This window comes from Bacillus rossius, chromosome 7 (genome assembly GCF_032445375.1).
Source record: "Bacillus rossius redtenbacheri isolate Brsri chromosome 7, Brsri_v3, whole genome shotgun sequence".
Classification (NCBI taxonomy): domain Eukaryota; kingdom Metazoa; phylum Arthropoda; class Insecta; order Phasmatodea; family Bacillidae; genus Bacillus; species Bacillus rossius.
Window position 1 is genome coordinate 61,044,028 of NC_086335.1, and position 16,782 is coordinate 61,060,809.

At 34.4% G+C, this 16,782-nt stretch overlaps 1 protein-coding gene across 1 annotated transcript in view; it reads left to right on the top strand.

Annotated features, from left to right (window-relative positions):
• The window catches only part of LOC134534167 (neprilysin-4-like), a 52,022-nt gene that overhangs the window by 28,468 nt on the left and 6,772 nt on the right, over positions 1-16,782 (top strand). Inside the window, exons 8-16 of the mRNA XM_063372304.1 lie at positions 2,253-2,357; positions 2,786-2,927; positions 3,107-3,224; positions 3,973-4,069; positions 4,165-4,341; positions 4,956-5,056; positions 7,173-7,231; positions 7,849-7,900; positions 8,324-8,391. Of these exons, the coding sequence (XP_063228374.1) occupies positions 2,253-2,357; positions 2,786-2,927; positions 3,107-3,224; positions 3,973-4,069; positions 4,165-4,341; positions 4,956-5,056; positions 7,173-7,231; positions 7,849-7,900; positions 8,324-8,391 (919 nt within the window). The remainder of the gene's footprint in view (positions 1-2,252; positions 2,358-2,785; positions 2,928-3,106; positions 3,225-3,972; positions 4,070-4,164; positions 4,342-4,955; positions 5,057-7,172; positions 7,232-7,848; positions 7,901-8,323; positions 8,392-16,782) is intronic.

Here is a 16,782-nt window from a genome sequence, read left to right on the forward strand (position 1 = left end):
AAACATTCGAGTGGTGTATTGTTTGCCGATGATTTTAAAATTTCCAGAAGTATTAACTCTATCAATGACTGCTTGTTACTTGAAATTGATATACATGAAATTAATAAATGGTGCTTATTAAAACACAAGTAAAACAAAAATATCTCCTTCACAAGGAAATATCATCCTGTAAAATATGATTATGTTCTTAACAATAAAATAATCCCAATCACTTCTTCTATAAAAGATTTAGGTATACTACTTGACTCAAAATTATATTTTCACTTGCATGTAAATTACTTAGTTACTAGTTCAAATAGAACATTAGCATTAATCAAATATATTACGTTCTATGCTACAAACAGTGACTCTCTTCTTTGTCTTTATTTATCACTTGTTAGATCTAAGTTAGATTATTGTTCAGTTATTTGGAATTCAATTAATCCTTCCGATAGCAATAAATTAGAATCCATTCAGAATAAATTTGATAAAATAATTAAACTTAAAAACTTCTCTCAGCTTACTATGGATTCTCTTTCTGAACGCCGTATCTATCTGGATTATGTATTTATTAAAAACTGTTACTGTTCAAAATTATATTGTAAGTCCATTCTTGATAATACTGGCATTAGAATTCCTCAATTTAACAGCCGTTTAACATCTACCTTATGTACATACCATAAAAAGAATGGTATAATTTTTCGACTCATTTCTAATTTCAATAAAATTGATCATCTTAATCTGTGAAAGTGTAGCTAGGTAAATAATGTATTTTTTTTTTAAATTAATTTTTACATAAGCCTGCAATTGGTAATTTCATTATACTGTAATGTCTATGTTTTGTATTTCTTTTTATGCATTTTATATTTTGATGTTTATTTTTAATAGTTATACATATTTTAACTTTACTTGTTTGTTTGTATTGTTTATATGTTGTCCTTGTATATATGTGTTGTGCCCACCGCTAAAGCCCTTGGCTGTTGGTGGGCATGTTACAATATTAAATAAATAAATAAAATAGTCTGCCATAGCCATGAATAAAAAACCTCAGCATCATAAAAACAAAACTGTATTGACCTGAGTATAATGCTATGGTTGCTACCAAAATTGTGGGGAAAAAGTGGGGGGTCGCGTTATAATCCAGAACTTGTATCTTGCCATCGGGAGTTACTTAGTTGAAAAACTACATGCTCTGCCTGTAAACTGCATCACTTATGCCACTGTAGTCCGTGGCTTCCTGAACCTCTGTACAGGCGTGACAGATGAGAGATGCAGGGTGAAGGAGAGGGTGCAAATGGAGTGACGCTGGGTTCTGTCTGCTTCTCTTCACGGGGATAGTGGGTGACCACCGTATACCACCGCATTCTTTGCTTTCTGAACTTTTAGCTAAGCATTACTATGGAAAAAAATACATTACATACAATTATTTGTTTTCAGATGTAGCCTTTTAGAACTACAGTCATAAAAAAACGATTTCTTTTGTAACTGCAGCTTGGTGTTACAAATGAGGACATGTAAATAAATACTCTACTGATGAAAGTGGCACCAGAAAGGGTCTAGTAAATAAATATAGAAACAGTTTAATAATTTAAATAATTTTCAAGTGCTATCTATGTACTTGTGTTTTCCAATCCATAAAGTCTTTTTCATAAAATCATAATCAATATTCAGTCACACATTATTTTTGCAGTTTTGGTTGGTTTTCCACAATAGTTTGTCCTTTATTCAGACAACTGGCAAAATATTTCTCTATTCAGTTTTACCTTTTTCAACACTTAAGTAAAAGTTGAATATTTTATTTTTGAAGTACCTACTCATTGTGTATGTTGGCTCATTTTCACTTTGTGCTGGCTTAAAACTGAACATACCATACCCTTTTATTACCATTTACGTACACTTAAATTCACATTTCTCTTACAAAGTACATACCATTCTTTACAGATCCACTGAAGTACATATTTGTGTCATCACTGCTCATTTATTTTCAAGAGTATGACCTAATAGTTTTTACTGCACTGGACAACACATCATTAAATATTTCAAATTAACTAGTTTAATTGGTGACATACACAGCAAAGGAAAAAAAAAATATTGGTTTCCATGTGTATTAATGCAATTGTTCACAACCAAAGGGGCATTTGAAAATTAGAAAATTAGTGTATGTTTGAGGCTACATTTGAAAACAAATAATTGTAATGTTTTATTTTTCCCATAGTAATGCTTATCAAAAAAAGTTGAATTTAAACAGCCCACTAATAAATTCAATTTTTCAGCTGACATCGTTTGATGAAATGCGCAGAAACGTGTACAGAATGCATAACCCAATGACTCTGCGAGATCTACAGAAATGGACAGATTCGGCTGATACCCAAGTGAAGGTAAGGCCTTGCATTCCATTAGAAGAACACAATTTGTGTGTATCTCTTTTATAAAATCAAATGAAATTACATGTCATTCTGTGGGGAAACAATTACTGCATGAATCATGAGCTTAAAGTGTCGATCACGGCATTGACGTGAACACAAGTATAGTTTTTAACTTTCATTTTCCTTCCTTCGAAGTTCTGTAAATAGATTGTGTAGTGCTACAACCCAATTTTGTTCTGTCAAATAATAACAGTACATTGTTCAATCTCTCTTTGAAAGACCACTGCTTATTTTTGTGTCACTTCAAGTTTGAAACTCACATGTTTAGTGCTCAAACTAACAGTGTTTCTGCATATTTTGAAGGGAAAACTTGTTTCCAAGTTCACTATGTACCTTTGACATTACAACTAATGCCAGGTATATATTTCTTTTGTTTTTAGGTGGAGTGGAAAGAGTTGCTGGAGGACTTGTTCCAAGACACAAATGCCACAATCACACAGAACGAGAAAATAGAAGTTAGAGAATTGGATTTTATGTTCAATTTTATGAAACTTATTAATGAAACACCAAAACGAGTTCTGGGTGAGCATTCATGCACTACTATGAGGTACAGTGTTTATTTGCAGTTCAGTAGAATGCTTGGCTAACTACGTACAGTTTATTTTTTAAAAAAATTATATATTTATTCACTATTTGTATTTATGTTTAATATTTTATGTATATTTACTCTTTTATAAGTTTTATTTTATTTTTTGTTGCAGCAAACTACTTAAACTGGAGGCTGGTAAAGAAACTGTCCAGAGATAACTCACAGAAAATGAGGGACTTAGCGTTCCGGTTCGAGCAAGTGATCAGCGGGACATTGGAGGATCTTCCTAGGTGAGCTTAATTCTTCAAAACTATTTTGATTGTCTAGTTAGCAGACTAGGGATAACAAATAAATAGTAATGATAAATTGTGAAATTTTAATCTCATCACCTTTTAATCTTAAATTTTATTTACTTTGATTGTGTTAAAAAAGGTTTAAAACTACAATGTACATAAGTTTTGTGATAAATGGGAAACAACGAAAACAGTTCTACCGAGTACAGTTCTAAGAGTACCGAGTACTCTTACGCAGACAGTGGAGATTACTTTTAGTACTCAGCACCGCAGATGCTTTTAGCATGACAACTGTTGTTTACACAGAATTGTATGACAGAGATAATGAGCATAAAATCAATTTCACAACCAAATTAACAGAATTAAATGCATACAAAAATAAACATTTAATGTTTATAATTAATCAATTTTTATTCTTGTTGGTGTCTTTTTATATTCTGTGGATGCTTCTATCAATGTTCTATGTTTCAGTTTTATCTCCGCCATTTTTTTTTTTACTGTTGCTTAAATTTAGAATTATTCTTATCCAACTGTTGCATAGGTTTATTTCTCTTGTCAAATTAGATAGCAGGATGTGTAAAGTATAATTGTTGGACATTTCTCTTAGTTGTTCTTGTACAACCAAACACAAGCATCAAACTCATCTTCATATTTCAAGGTTTAATATATTTTGGATCTTGAATTAATGAAGTCTGTGGTTTGATTTTGGTTTTCTTATTCTATTATTATTATTATTTTGCAACAGGTGGCAAGATTGTGTTATGGTGACCTCTAGCTCTCTGAACTTTGCTGTGGGCTACATGTATGTTAAGCGCTATTTTAATAATGAAGCTAAAATGCAGGTGAGGAAAGTAATCAAAATTTATATATTTTGAAAAGTTGATTTTTTTGCTCTATGTTCGTGAATGAAATTTTTTGTTGGGCTTCCCCAACCTAGGCTTTGGAAATGGTGGAGAACATTCGGAACGCCTTTGCCGTCGAAGTGTCGGTGGTTGATTGGATGGACGAGAGAACGCGACGCATAGCCCAAGAGAAAGCAGCTTTCATGGAACCCCTGATTGGCTTTCCCGACTGGTTCAACAACAGCACAGCTTTCCAGGCGTATCACTCTGGGGTGAGCGACAGTCTCATGAAAATGAATTTTTTTATAGATTGTTTTGATGGTATTGAGTGTTAATCCATAACTCTTTTAAGTTGCTGAAATTCTTTTTGAGCCCATGAATTTCTCCAGTTTGTGCAAGAAAAATCATGTGATAGCAGCAGATCTATTCTTTTAATAGAAATTATTGCAGTGTGCGTGTTATTTTGCTAACTCAAAATTTTTAAGTACATAAATGGTTTGAACCCAAGTTTTGCATTCTGAAAAGAAATGGGAATTTCTAAATTTTCTTCTGTGATTTTCCAGCGCCAACCCACACAAGTAGAGATGCACTTTAGAAGGGCGCTGGTTTTACCCCACACCCCTATGCTAAAGGTCCTGATAGACACTTGAAATATTACAATCTGTATGTTAGGCAGTGTCATATGCAACACTTTAAATACTGATATATTCAGCCTATAATTAGTTTAGTGTTTTAACTGCAGTTTAAAATTTGAACACAGTATTTCTGTGAATGTTTACGGATTTGAATGGCTGATAGAAAATGGTTTTAGCTATCCCATACATACATAAATACATACATAGACATCAATTAATAGATTTACAAAAATTTTTTATTGAATTCCTAGGTTTCTATTGGAAAGAGCCACTTGCAGAATATTGTTAACATGGAACAGTTTACTATGAAGAAAATCTTCTCGAAACTTCATCAGACTGGGGACAGAAACGAGTAAGTAATCTAGCTGTAACATCGTATGTGATTGAGTGTGTGGAGTGGAGATGGGTTGGGGAAGAGAGGGAGGGGCGGGGGTCATGATTTAAGGCTTATGCTAGTGACTTTAAAAATAATAAGTAGGGACAATATTTTATGGTTTTATTTATAGGGAAATTTTGTTTTTTAAGATAAGAAGATTTTGGTATTGTTTTTTATTTTTTATATATTGTCTTTATCATTAAAAAAATGTGTGCAATTCAATAAAAATGAAACTAAAATATTTCTTTATATTTATGCTCTTATGCACAGTAATATCATTAATAATAAGCATGTTTAGAACAGAACTACTCAGAAAAATAAATTAAACATTTTTGTGTGTTGGAAACACGTGCCGTCGTTAATGTGAATGTAAAAATGTGTTACTAATGTAAGACATGCAAGATCTAGCAATATGATATTAATTTGTTTCCAATCCATTTAGGTCATAACATTTTGGTACAAAATTCATGCTGAATAAATTACATTCAATGAATTTACCATGATAAAAGATTAAATTTTTGTAATTTGAGTTCAGTTATGTCAAATTGCTGATTGATTTAATGTTTTTAGTTACATTTTGGTGCTAAATGGTGTATTAACTTGACCATATAATCTTGTCCCTGAAAATAAGATATGAAGCCTAAAATTGTTGCTTACAGGCAGGGGTGCAACAACTAAATTTCCAAAGGGGTGGAGAGGGGGGGCAATATACCTTTTTATAAATAAACATTGATCCCCCCTATTGAAGCGGGGTGTCCGGGGGGCCTCCCCCGGGAAAATTTGTACTTCAAGGTGGAAATGGTGCTATTTAAGCAGTTTTATTGTCTAAAAATTGATTACACAGCACTTTCTTTGCCCCCATTTGCCCCCACTTCAAGGTTTCAGAGGGGGGCAAAATACCCTTGCCCCTCCTGTTGTTGCGCCCCTGCTTACAGGGGTTTTTAAGACTGCCTTCGATAACAAAAGGTTGTTAAGGGCACCAGTAGAACAACCAGTGATAAATGTGTCCAAACACACTTACTGCCTCTTTATGAAATCTAATTACAGTTACATTTGTTACAAAGCACTTGCTACTGAGGAGGAAATAATGTTCAGAGTTGATATACTGCTTTTTATTAGACGTAGTGTTTACTTTAGTAAAGTAATAAAAGTGCCAGTTTAAACTATTGATATAACTCATAAAAATGAAATTTTTAACTTGGCATTAAACTTCTGGTAGATCTGTCATGTTACTTAGGTAACACTGGATGTGCTCCAACATGCATAAACAAATTATTTGTAGGTTGACAATCCTCTCTAAAATATGTGCAGTTTTTTTTTTTTCAAATTTCATAATGTATTAATTTTAAGTTATTGTTGGTAATTGGTTCGTTTCAAAAAGTTATAGTTTTATCTTCTGTCTCAGGTTGTCTTGAATTTTAATTTTTTTTTTAAACTCAAGGTTGTCTTGTATTGAGGCATTTAGTTATTTGAATAATGGTGTTCTTATTTATATTTTATACTGTCATATCTTTATGTATTTTAATATGTATTCTAGGTTACATCATATTTTGTTGTATGTAATTCTTAAAACTTAGAATTGACCATTTCAAGTTTTCATTCTTCATTCTAAAGAATTGGTGAAATAAAAAAAAAATCAACTCAGAACAATAATAGTAAAACTAAATTTTAACACTCAAGCCTAAGTGTTTTGTCATAAACAAGTCAGTACAATATGAATATTTAGGATATTTTTTGTTTTCAGAATTTTGAACTATGGTTTGTAAACTTGCAATGTTATATAAAGTTTTCCATTTTTTATATATATATTTTTTCGCTGGTTGTTTTGGTGTGATGAAACATCTCCCATGAGTAGCTATTAAGAATATCTGTGCACATTATTACTTAAAGTTGTGGTTGTTTAGCATATATAAAATTTTAATTCCATTCACCATTATTTTACTAATTATTTAATTTAAATTTCTTTTAAAATCCAGAATGGACTGTTATAGATGAGCAAATGCATTTGATTTGTAAGTTGTTAGTGATATGCAAACACTTTTTCTACTGAAAATTAACGCAGTCTTGGCACAATGTTTTTCTTCACTTACAGATGGGCGTCTGGACCGAGTGTTGTGAATGCGTTCTACATTCCACAGACCAATTCCATAAGTAAGTGTTGACTTGCGAACACCAAGTACCTTTTGCTTGTTAGTGGAAATAATAGGGATGGGCCAATCAAATCCTCAAATCCCTTCAAATCCTTAGTATTTGGAATATTTCATATTCAAGGAAAAAGATTAGAAGGAAAATATTAAAGGAAATAAAGTAAATTAAAAAATTCAACACTGGTAACCTCTGAAGTTTATTAGGTCAATTTTTTTCTACATACCTATATGATATTGTACTTTTACCATTATAAAGCTCGAAGAAATTGGGGGAAAAAAAAAAAACACTTTTCTGAGGAATAACATGGTATTAATCGAACACGTCTTGTGACATTGCTGATTATTTGTGGTCCTTACATTCTCGGGACTGAAGTACTCAACTATCCTAATTTTTTTTATTCACCTCACACTTAGAAGAGATAAAGTACGGAAAATAACATTCTTCCTTTTAACTGTCAAAACACAGAACTACAGGTGTAGAAAATACCAATATTTGTAACATTACAAATTTATTAATACCCACACCTTTAGAGTTGAAATATCTGTTTGAAGTTATATTTTGTACAGAAGTTGCAACATGTGAACACAATAACTAATGATTTGATGGTTTTATATTTACAGTGTTCCCAGCAGCGATTCTGCAGCCGCCTTTCTTCAAGCATGGAAGACCCCAGTGAGTACAAGCCCGTTTCTATTAACCTGCAAGATTGGCGTGATAACTTGGCGACAGTCTAGATTGCAAATTGCAAATACACTAGATCATATCGTAAAATATCTATAAAATAAAATATATTTTAGTAGAACATTTGTTGAAATATACACTATCTTTATAAATAAATGAATCATTGAAAATAAAAACAATATCACTGTTGTCTTAAAAACAAAATTGAAAATAAAATTATAAAATCTTGTCTCTAGTCATCAGTCATCAGCAAATGAACACACAACATTGAATTGACTACATATATATGTGTGTGTAGTCTAACTTTGTACCAGAAAATACATTACTTTTGCAGGTCTCTTTATACAACTCATCTACATCTGTTGATCTTCCTGCATGTGTATCTGCTGCTTATCCCATACTGTACTTTTCCAGGGCTTTAAATTACGGGAGCATCGGAGTCGTCATCGGTCACGAAATTACTCACGGCTTTGACGACATGGGTAAGGACGGTGTTTGTATATGCACATACATCTAGTTGCATGGCTAATATGATGCCACATTCTGCATGCATCTTTGTTTTGCAGGAGGTGGGAATTGTGAATGATCATGAACACAGTTTGCATCTTGGTTTATATGTATGCATTCCAATTTTTTAAACATGCTAATTAACACTAAAAAAATTGTGTTCTCATTTAATTATTTGACTGTATTGCATATGTTGATGCCACCTTCATTTATCTAAGAAAGTTCCTGAAATAATTAAAATACACTTCAAAACTTGTTCAATTGTCTTCTACTAACTATTCCTGTGCTGATCAAAAGGGCTCAGGTTCAGAAAGTATTTTTGTTTTGATCAGAAAAAAAAAAAACAATTTTATTCAGCGTAAGGGTGATAAACCTCTTGAAACCACTACTTTCAGAATGCACTAGAATTTTTATTCTACCCAAACAGCATGCAATGTTCATTACAATCCAAACCTCCGACCAGCTAGCACAAAATTGGTCTGAATTGCACATACTGAAGTGTTTTCAGAATTTTCCCTTTTCTTCTGTTATTTTTCAGACAGCTCCAAGGATGAGCGACCAAAATTTCAAAAGGGTGTGCCACCGTTGGGTGATCAAAAATTCTATAAGTATTTTCAGAATTACTCTATGGAGTATATTTCCTAAAATGCCAATATCTATAATGTAAAATGTGGTCTAGTTGGGCGCCGTGAAAACTCTATAAAGTACTAGTGCTGTGATTGTGTATGTAGCACAACTACTAACCTCTACAGAATATTAACTAAAATATGTCTTGTTATGTTGATAGTGAAAATAAATTATTCTCAAGTTGTATGTACTGGTGTAGTTTGACTCAGTGTGAATACCAAACAATAAAATGTCGTATAATTCCTTAGCAGTATGTCTCCTTCTCTTTGGTGTAAGTATTCTGACCTTAAAATCAACAAATATAAGTAGTGGGTTTAAAAGCATTAACTTCTCTATGACTGCTGATCTCAGTGTAATAAAAACTAATTATTCTTTCAAGACAATCCAAGCTAAATATTTCTGTCTATCTGGTTTAACATACACATGATATGTAAGTATGGTTATCAATCGGAAAAATAAAATATAATGAAAATTTAACTTTTTACTATGGTCAAAATCATGGTTGTATGGGTGACAATACTCTTTTGCAACATATCCAACTGTAACATGAAAAGTGACAGAGTCAATGATTAGCAAGCAACATACAAATACCTTTGAGACAATTATTCATGTTTAAATAGGTTTTTCATTAAACAAAATTTCAATATCCGTTATACTTAAATGTCTTTCAGAACTAATTACGTTTTACGTAATTGTATCACTGAATAATAGTTTGGTTATCAGTCAATATTTTAAATATTATTGAAACACATTTTAACTGGCAAATTAGTCTTTTCTTTGTTTTTACTAGCTCAGTCTCTTTCGGTAGATCAAACTGTCTCAAGACTTCTGGACCTGGGGCTATTCTTTAAACATTCAAGACAATTAATGACTTTAACAGATTTTAACTTTGATATTGTACATATTACTGATCAATGTCAGTTAACCAGGTCCAGTATGTACAAGCTACAAGTCTTTACGTAGTTAAGTAGTATTAAGTTGTTTTTGCGAGTTTCAAATTAGGTCTTGATCGTAAACATCATAGTTTAAGATATCTTGCCATTAAAATAGGACAGGTAACTTCTCGCTGTTCTTGTTAATTCGGGGATGGGGCAAACAAACCTCGTTGCGTCGTTACAATACCAAGAGGCTGTGGAAAACCTCTCCGAACCCCTGTCTCTCCTCCGATGTTGCTGGTTAGATATCACTCTCCTCCGATGTCGCTGGTTGGGTCTCCGTCTCGATGCACCTCCTCTCGTGCTGCTGGTACTCCAGCAGGACTGGCGTCGGTCACCTGGAGTCGTCTAGAAGGATGATGTCCTCCGGTACACCGTCTACGATGCCGTCTACCGCTGTCGAACTCCTTCCATCTCGAAGATTGATAGTCCTTTTCTTCTTTTCTTCTTAATTCGTTGTTGATCCAGTTCTATTTATGCTGTTAGTCAAAACTTATCGTCGTCGTCGATTCTTTAGTAGAGCTTCGAACATCGGTAACTACCTCTTCTTCATTGTGTAGTTCCGGTATTTATTATAAAATCATCAATTTCACGTAGATTCTAGCTATTCAGTCGTCGTACCAATGTTTTACGTGATATTCTTACATTCATTTATGACTAAATCACGGAGCTCTTTCTCTCTAATCCTTCTCCCATGATAGTAGAACAGAAACTCAAGTTCCAATTTGTTTCAAACAGTCAAAGCTTTCTCTATTGAACACTCTCCGAAATCACACTGGAAATACTAAATTCTTTAAATAAAATAGATGCGCAGTCGAGCGTCCAATCACATATACTCTTTCCTCAGTAATGACCCAAAAACAATATTAAAAGGTGTAAGCTCATTTCCTATTCGTCGCCGTTTAACAAATGTTTGCAAAGACATTTCATAAAATTATTACTTAGATAAAACATGAAAATACTTAAAGAGTAAAACCAAATTGACCTGACCATAGAGATACAATACTGGTAAATATAATTCATAACAGGACTAAGACAAAGTCATAGAGGTAAGAAGTAAAATAATAAACATAAAATTCATTTCTATTGAGGGCTTCTCAAATACCTCTATAGAATAGTCCCCTTCAGAAATGTGACTAACGAACTATACTCTGATATAGGTCTTAGGACCATTTCTCATCATACAAACATCTCATCTATATTCTAATTATTTGCAGAAAATTTACATTTCATATTATTGACCTTATTTACATACTTACTTGCAAACATAGAGTATTGTCACCGATATATGTCTTCAAACGGACATATGTGTAACAGTGTATACTATTCTACAGGAGTGTAATATTTCCTCAACTGCGTTATATTATAGTGTCCTATTACTTGTTTCGTTTTAATGTCAGACAGTTCGTAACAGTTACTTCTAATAATCTTCGTGATCATATATGGTCCATCGAAGAGTAGAAATAGCTTCTTAGTAACGTACTTCCAAAATTGGCTTACTGGATTCGTTCTCTTGAGTACTAAATCTCCACAATTAAAACTCATCTTGCTGGAATCTTTCTGGTATTTTCTCCGAAGATCCGCCGTGGATGTCAACTTGGCTGCGACCAACTCTTCAGTTTCCTTCTGTATCTCGACTAATTCTTTGTCTTTTGCGGCCAGAGCTTCATCGTGATGTCTCGGTAGTAACGATGACGGTATTATCAATGATCTTTTTCCTGTTAACGCTTCATATGGAGTAACACTGGTAGAACTGTGTACAGTATTATTCAAAATGCATTTTTCCGAAACTTCCCAATTTTCAGTAGTTTTCGTATTTTCTGTGTCATCCATAGCAGTTACCATCCAACTTGCAAAATTCAAAATTATTTTATGGCTAGTTAGAAAGTCTACCCCGAAAATTACTGGTTTAGCCAATCCTTTTACGATTAATACATTAATGTACTTGGTGCTACCTAAACCTTCTACTTCCAATAAGGTCTGACGATTAATGATGGGACTAGACCTTGATGTAACCCCTAGAATCTTTAAACTCGGTACTGGCATTCTCGGTAATGATATTCCGGTGCTCTCTATCATGGCTACGCAGTCTTCGCTGATGCAGGATATCTCTGCGCCGCTGTCTAATAGTACAGGCACTTTAACTCCGTTTAAAGTTAACGATATCTCCGGACATAGTGCTTGTTTCGCTTGGACTTCGGTTTCTGTGGGCTCGCTGAGTAAAAATTCACGCTCGTTTTCTTTGAACATAATGGTGTGTATGCTTCGACAATTATTCTTGTCATTTGCGTCGGGATCCAATTTTATACTAGCCCCGTCTAACTTACAATTAGGGACTGACGTGCGGAGCTGGTTTTCGCCATCCCTAATTAGTTTACCGCACTGTCCTTAAATCCTCTAATTTGCTCTTGTGACAAATTAGCAAATCCATTATTTGCATTCGGTGAAATCAAAAATGTGTTATTACCTCCTTGGTTTGTATCTGAGCTTCTGCTAGATTGCATGCGCGGCCATTCCGTGTTGCTTTGCTCGTGACTTGGCGCTATAGAATATGAATTTCTTTCTCCTTGTCGCGCGTCGTGAATGGTGGTGCTAAAGCTGTTCCCTTTTTCAGACGGTACAAACGTTTGTGCATTTATGCTGTACTGACCTCCGGAATGATTATTGTAATTTGCCGATCGTTCTTTCGTTGTTCGATTTTCGCCTGAATTCTCTCTGAAATTAACTGTCCCCTCCTGACGTTTATTCTCCCACTGTGATTCATTTTTGCGTCTGTCTTGTCGCTTCTCGTTTCTACGACGATAGTACTGTGGTTTATAAAATCCGTTACCATATCGCTGACCTCGATATCCATTGTGATACCAATTACTTCCGCAGTTTTCAACGTTCAGTGTGTGAATTTGAGGTTGTTTGTGTCCGCTGTTCTGCCCTTCATTTCGGTTACGCCAGTTATTGTATAACGGTGTCTGTTGGTTCGTGTTCTTGCGCTCGTTAGTTTCTTTGTGCGTTACCGTTTTATCGAGCTTAACGAGTCGTTCATACGTTAACAGTTGTTCCTTGAAATCTACAATATTACTGTATTGCCGTCCACTAAGTTGTAATTGATAATTGAGTGGTAATTGCGAAATTATCATGGCAATAAACTCTTCGTCTTCCATACGGCAATCAAGATAACGAGTTCTCTCGTACATATCGCTGATATGCGCCTCTAAATTTTGAAATTTACGATTTTCGAATTTTTCAGAATGCAACTGTATTCGCAAATTGCTTTGGATACGAGTATTCCAAAATTGGGATATGAAAGCTTTCTGAAACGATTCGTATGCGTGTACCGAATCTTTCGCCAACTCCCACCAATAATATGCCGTGTTTTTCAAGCAGTGGCTAACGCATTTCAATTTTTCTGCGTCTGTTAACTTAAATGTGTGGCAATATTCTCCAAACTGATTTAAGAATCTTCGAGGGTTTTCATTACTTTTCCCTGAATATGTTGGAACGTCATCCAACCATTTCTTAGAAGGGTGGTGTAGTGTAAGTACCGGATCTGCTGACATAATTGCAGTACTAATATTCGCGGGATTTCGCTCGGCTTCTATCGTTATCGATTTGTTTACCGGCGTGTCTTCCTTGTCGGTATTACATTCGCTAGTGTGGTGAGTCGTTAGTTGGGGCGAGAATGTTGCGATGTGTCTGGATTCTCTTTCTATTTCCCCTATTTTCGCCTCTACCATATCTAACCTTCCTGTTAGACGCTCGCTTAAGTGTACTACTTTATCGTCAGTGCGTTTACTGAATATTTCTACACCTTCAATACGAGTGTGTACACTGGAAAACTTCTGTTGCATCTCGTGCTGTGTTTCAGTTAAGTCATGCCTGATTTCTGCTGTTTCATCTGCAATCCTGCCTAAAGTGTTATTTAAGACTTGCACTAAATTGTCTAGTCTTTCGGCGTTTTCTCGCTCCTTTTGTTCCCTTTCTAACTTCTCCTCCTGTTCTATACGCTCACGTTCTTGTTTCTCCCGTTCCCGTTCTAGTTTCTCCTCCTGTTCTTTACGCTCCCGTTCTTGTTTCTCCCGTTCCCGTTCTAGTTTCTCCTCCTGTTCTTTACGCTCCCGTTCTAATTTCTCCTTATTCATGAACTGGAACAGTGCATCTAGGGTAACAGTTGGTGTCGGCGGCGAATGACCCAACTCCATTTCCTGCTGTGACTCCATACCAGTAGTCTCGATGTGCTGTTCTGGTACTACTTCTCTAGGTTCTCGTTCAGGACTAGAGTCAGAAGTGTCATTGCTACCTCTCAAAAAATATGACTTCCTACCTGTGTCTGTCATCTTGACAAAATAAAATTACTGTCTGTATTTTTCAAAGTGTCTTGAGTTGTTCAAAAAAAAGATCATAAAATAGTCCCTAACGTTGACTTACACGTTGTGCGCCAAAAATTCTGAAGTGTTTTCAGAATTTTCCCTTTTCTTCTGTTATTTTTCAGACAGCTCCAAGGATGAGCGACCAAAATTTCAAAAGGGTGTGCCACCGTTGGGTGATCAAAAATTCTATAAGTATTTTCAGAATTACTCTATGGAGTATATTTCCTAAAATGCCAATATCTATAATGTAAAATGTGGTCTAGTTGGGCGCCGTGAAAACTCTATAAAGTACTAGTGCTGTGATTGTGTATGTAGCACAACTACTAACCTCTACAGAATATTAACTAAAATATGTCTTGTTATGTTGATAGTGAAAATAAATTATTCTCAAGTTGTATGTACTGGTGTAGTTTGACTCAGTGTGAATACCAAACAATAAAATGTCGTATAATTCCTTAGCAGTATGTCTCCTTCTCTTTGGTGTAAGTATTCTGACCTTAAAATCAACAAATATAAGTAGTGGGTTTAAAAGCATTAACTTCTCTATGACTGCTGATCTCAGTGTAATAAAAACTAATTATTCTTTCAAGACAATCCAAGCTAAATATTTCTGTCTATCTGGTTTAACATACACATGATATGTAAGTATGGTTATCAATCGGAAAAATAAAATATAATGAAAATTTAACTTTTTACTATGGTCAAAATCATGGTTGTATGGGTGACAATACTCTTTTGCAACATATCCAACTGTAACATGAAAAGTGACAGAGTCAATGATTAGCAAGCAACATACAAATACCTTTGAGACAATTATTCATGTTTAAATAGGTTTTTCATTAAACAAAATTTCAATATCCGTTATACTTAAATGTCTTTCAGAACTAATTACGTTTTACGTAATTGTATCACTGAATAATAGTTTGGTTATCAGTCAATATTTTAAATATTATTGAAACACATTTTAACTGGCAAATTAGTCTTTTCTTTGTTTTTACTAGCTCAGTCTCTTTCGGTAGATCAAACTGTCTCAAGACTTCTGGACCTGGGGCTATTCTTTAAACATTCAAGACAATTAATGACTTTAACAGATTTTAACTTTGATATCGTACATATTACTGATCAATGTCAGTTAACCAGGTCCAGTATGTACAAGCTACAAGTCTTTACGTAGTTAAGTAGTATTAAGTTGTTTTTGCGAGTTTCAAATTAGGTCTTGATCGTAAACATCATAGTTTAAGATATCTTGCCATTAAAATAGGACAGGTAACTTCTCGCTGTTCTTGTTAATTCGGGGATGGGGCAAACAAACCTCGTTGCGTCGTTACAATACCAAGAGGCTGTGGAAAACCTCTCCGAACCCCTGTCTCTCCTCCGATGTTGCTGGTTAGATATCACTCTCCTCCGATGTCGCTGGTTGGGTCTCCGTCTCGATGCACCTCCTCTCGTGCTGCTGGTACTCCAGCAGGACTGGCGTCGGTCACCTGGAGTCGTCTAGAAGGATGATGTCCTCCGGTACACCGTCTACGATGCCGTCTACCGCTGTCGAACTCCTTCCATCTCGAAGATTGATAGTCCTTTTCTTCTTTTCTTCTTAATTCGTTGTTGATCCAGTTCTATTTATGCTGTTAGTCAAAACTTATCGTCGTCGTCGATTCTTTAGTAGAGCTTCGAACATCGGTAACTACCTCTTCTTCATTGTGTAGTTCCGGTATTTATTATAAAATCATCAATTTCACGTAGATTCTAGCTATTCAGTCATCGTACCAATGTTTTACGTGATATTCTTACATTCATTTATGACTAAATCACGGAGCTCTTTCTCTCTAATCCTTCTCCCATGATAGTAGAACAGAAACTCAAGTTCCAATTTGTTTCAAACAGTCAAAGCTTTCTCTATTGAACACTCTCCGAAATCACACTGGAAATACTAAATTCTTTAAATAAAATAGATGCGCAGTCGAGCGTCCAATCACATATACTCTTTCCTCAGTAATGACCCAAAAACAATATTAAAAGGTGTAAGCTCATTTCCTATTCGTCGCCGTTTAACAAATGTTTGCAAAGACATTTCATAAAATTATTACTTAGATAAAACATGAAAATACTTAAAGAGTAAAACCAAATTGACCTGACCATAGAGATACAATACTGGTAAATATAATTCATAACAGGACTAAGACAAAGTCATAGAGGTAAGAAGTAAAATAATAAACATAAAATTCATTTCTATTGAGGGCTTCTCAAATACCTCTATAATACATCCCTTAAAACACTTGAATAATTTGTTCGGTTAGAAAATACTGTAACAATTTTGTACACACATTGCTTTAAATGATTTGTGATGAAAATTAAGTCTCTCGAGAACAATGACTGATTTTTACTGCTTTTTATTATCCTTTAATGAAAATTCATATCACCATAAAAGTTGCCATCTTCT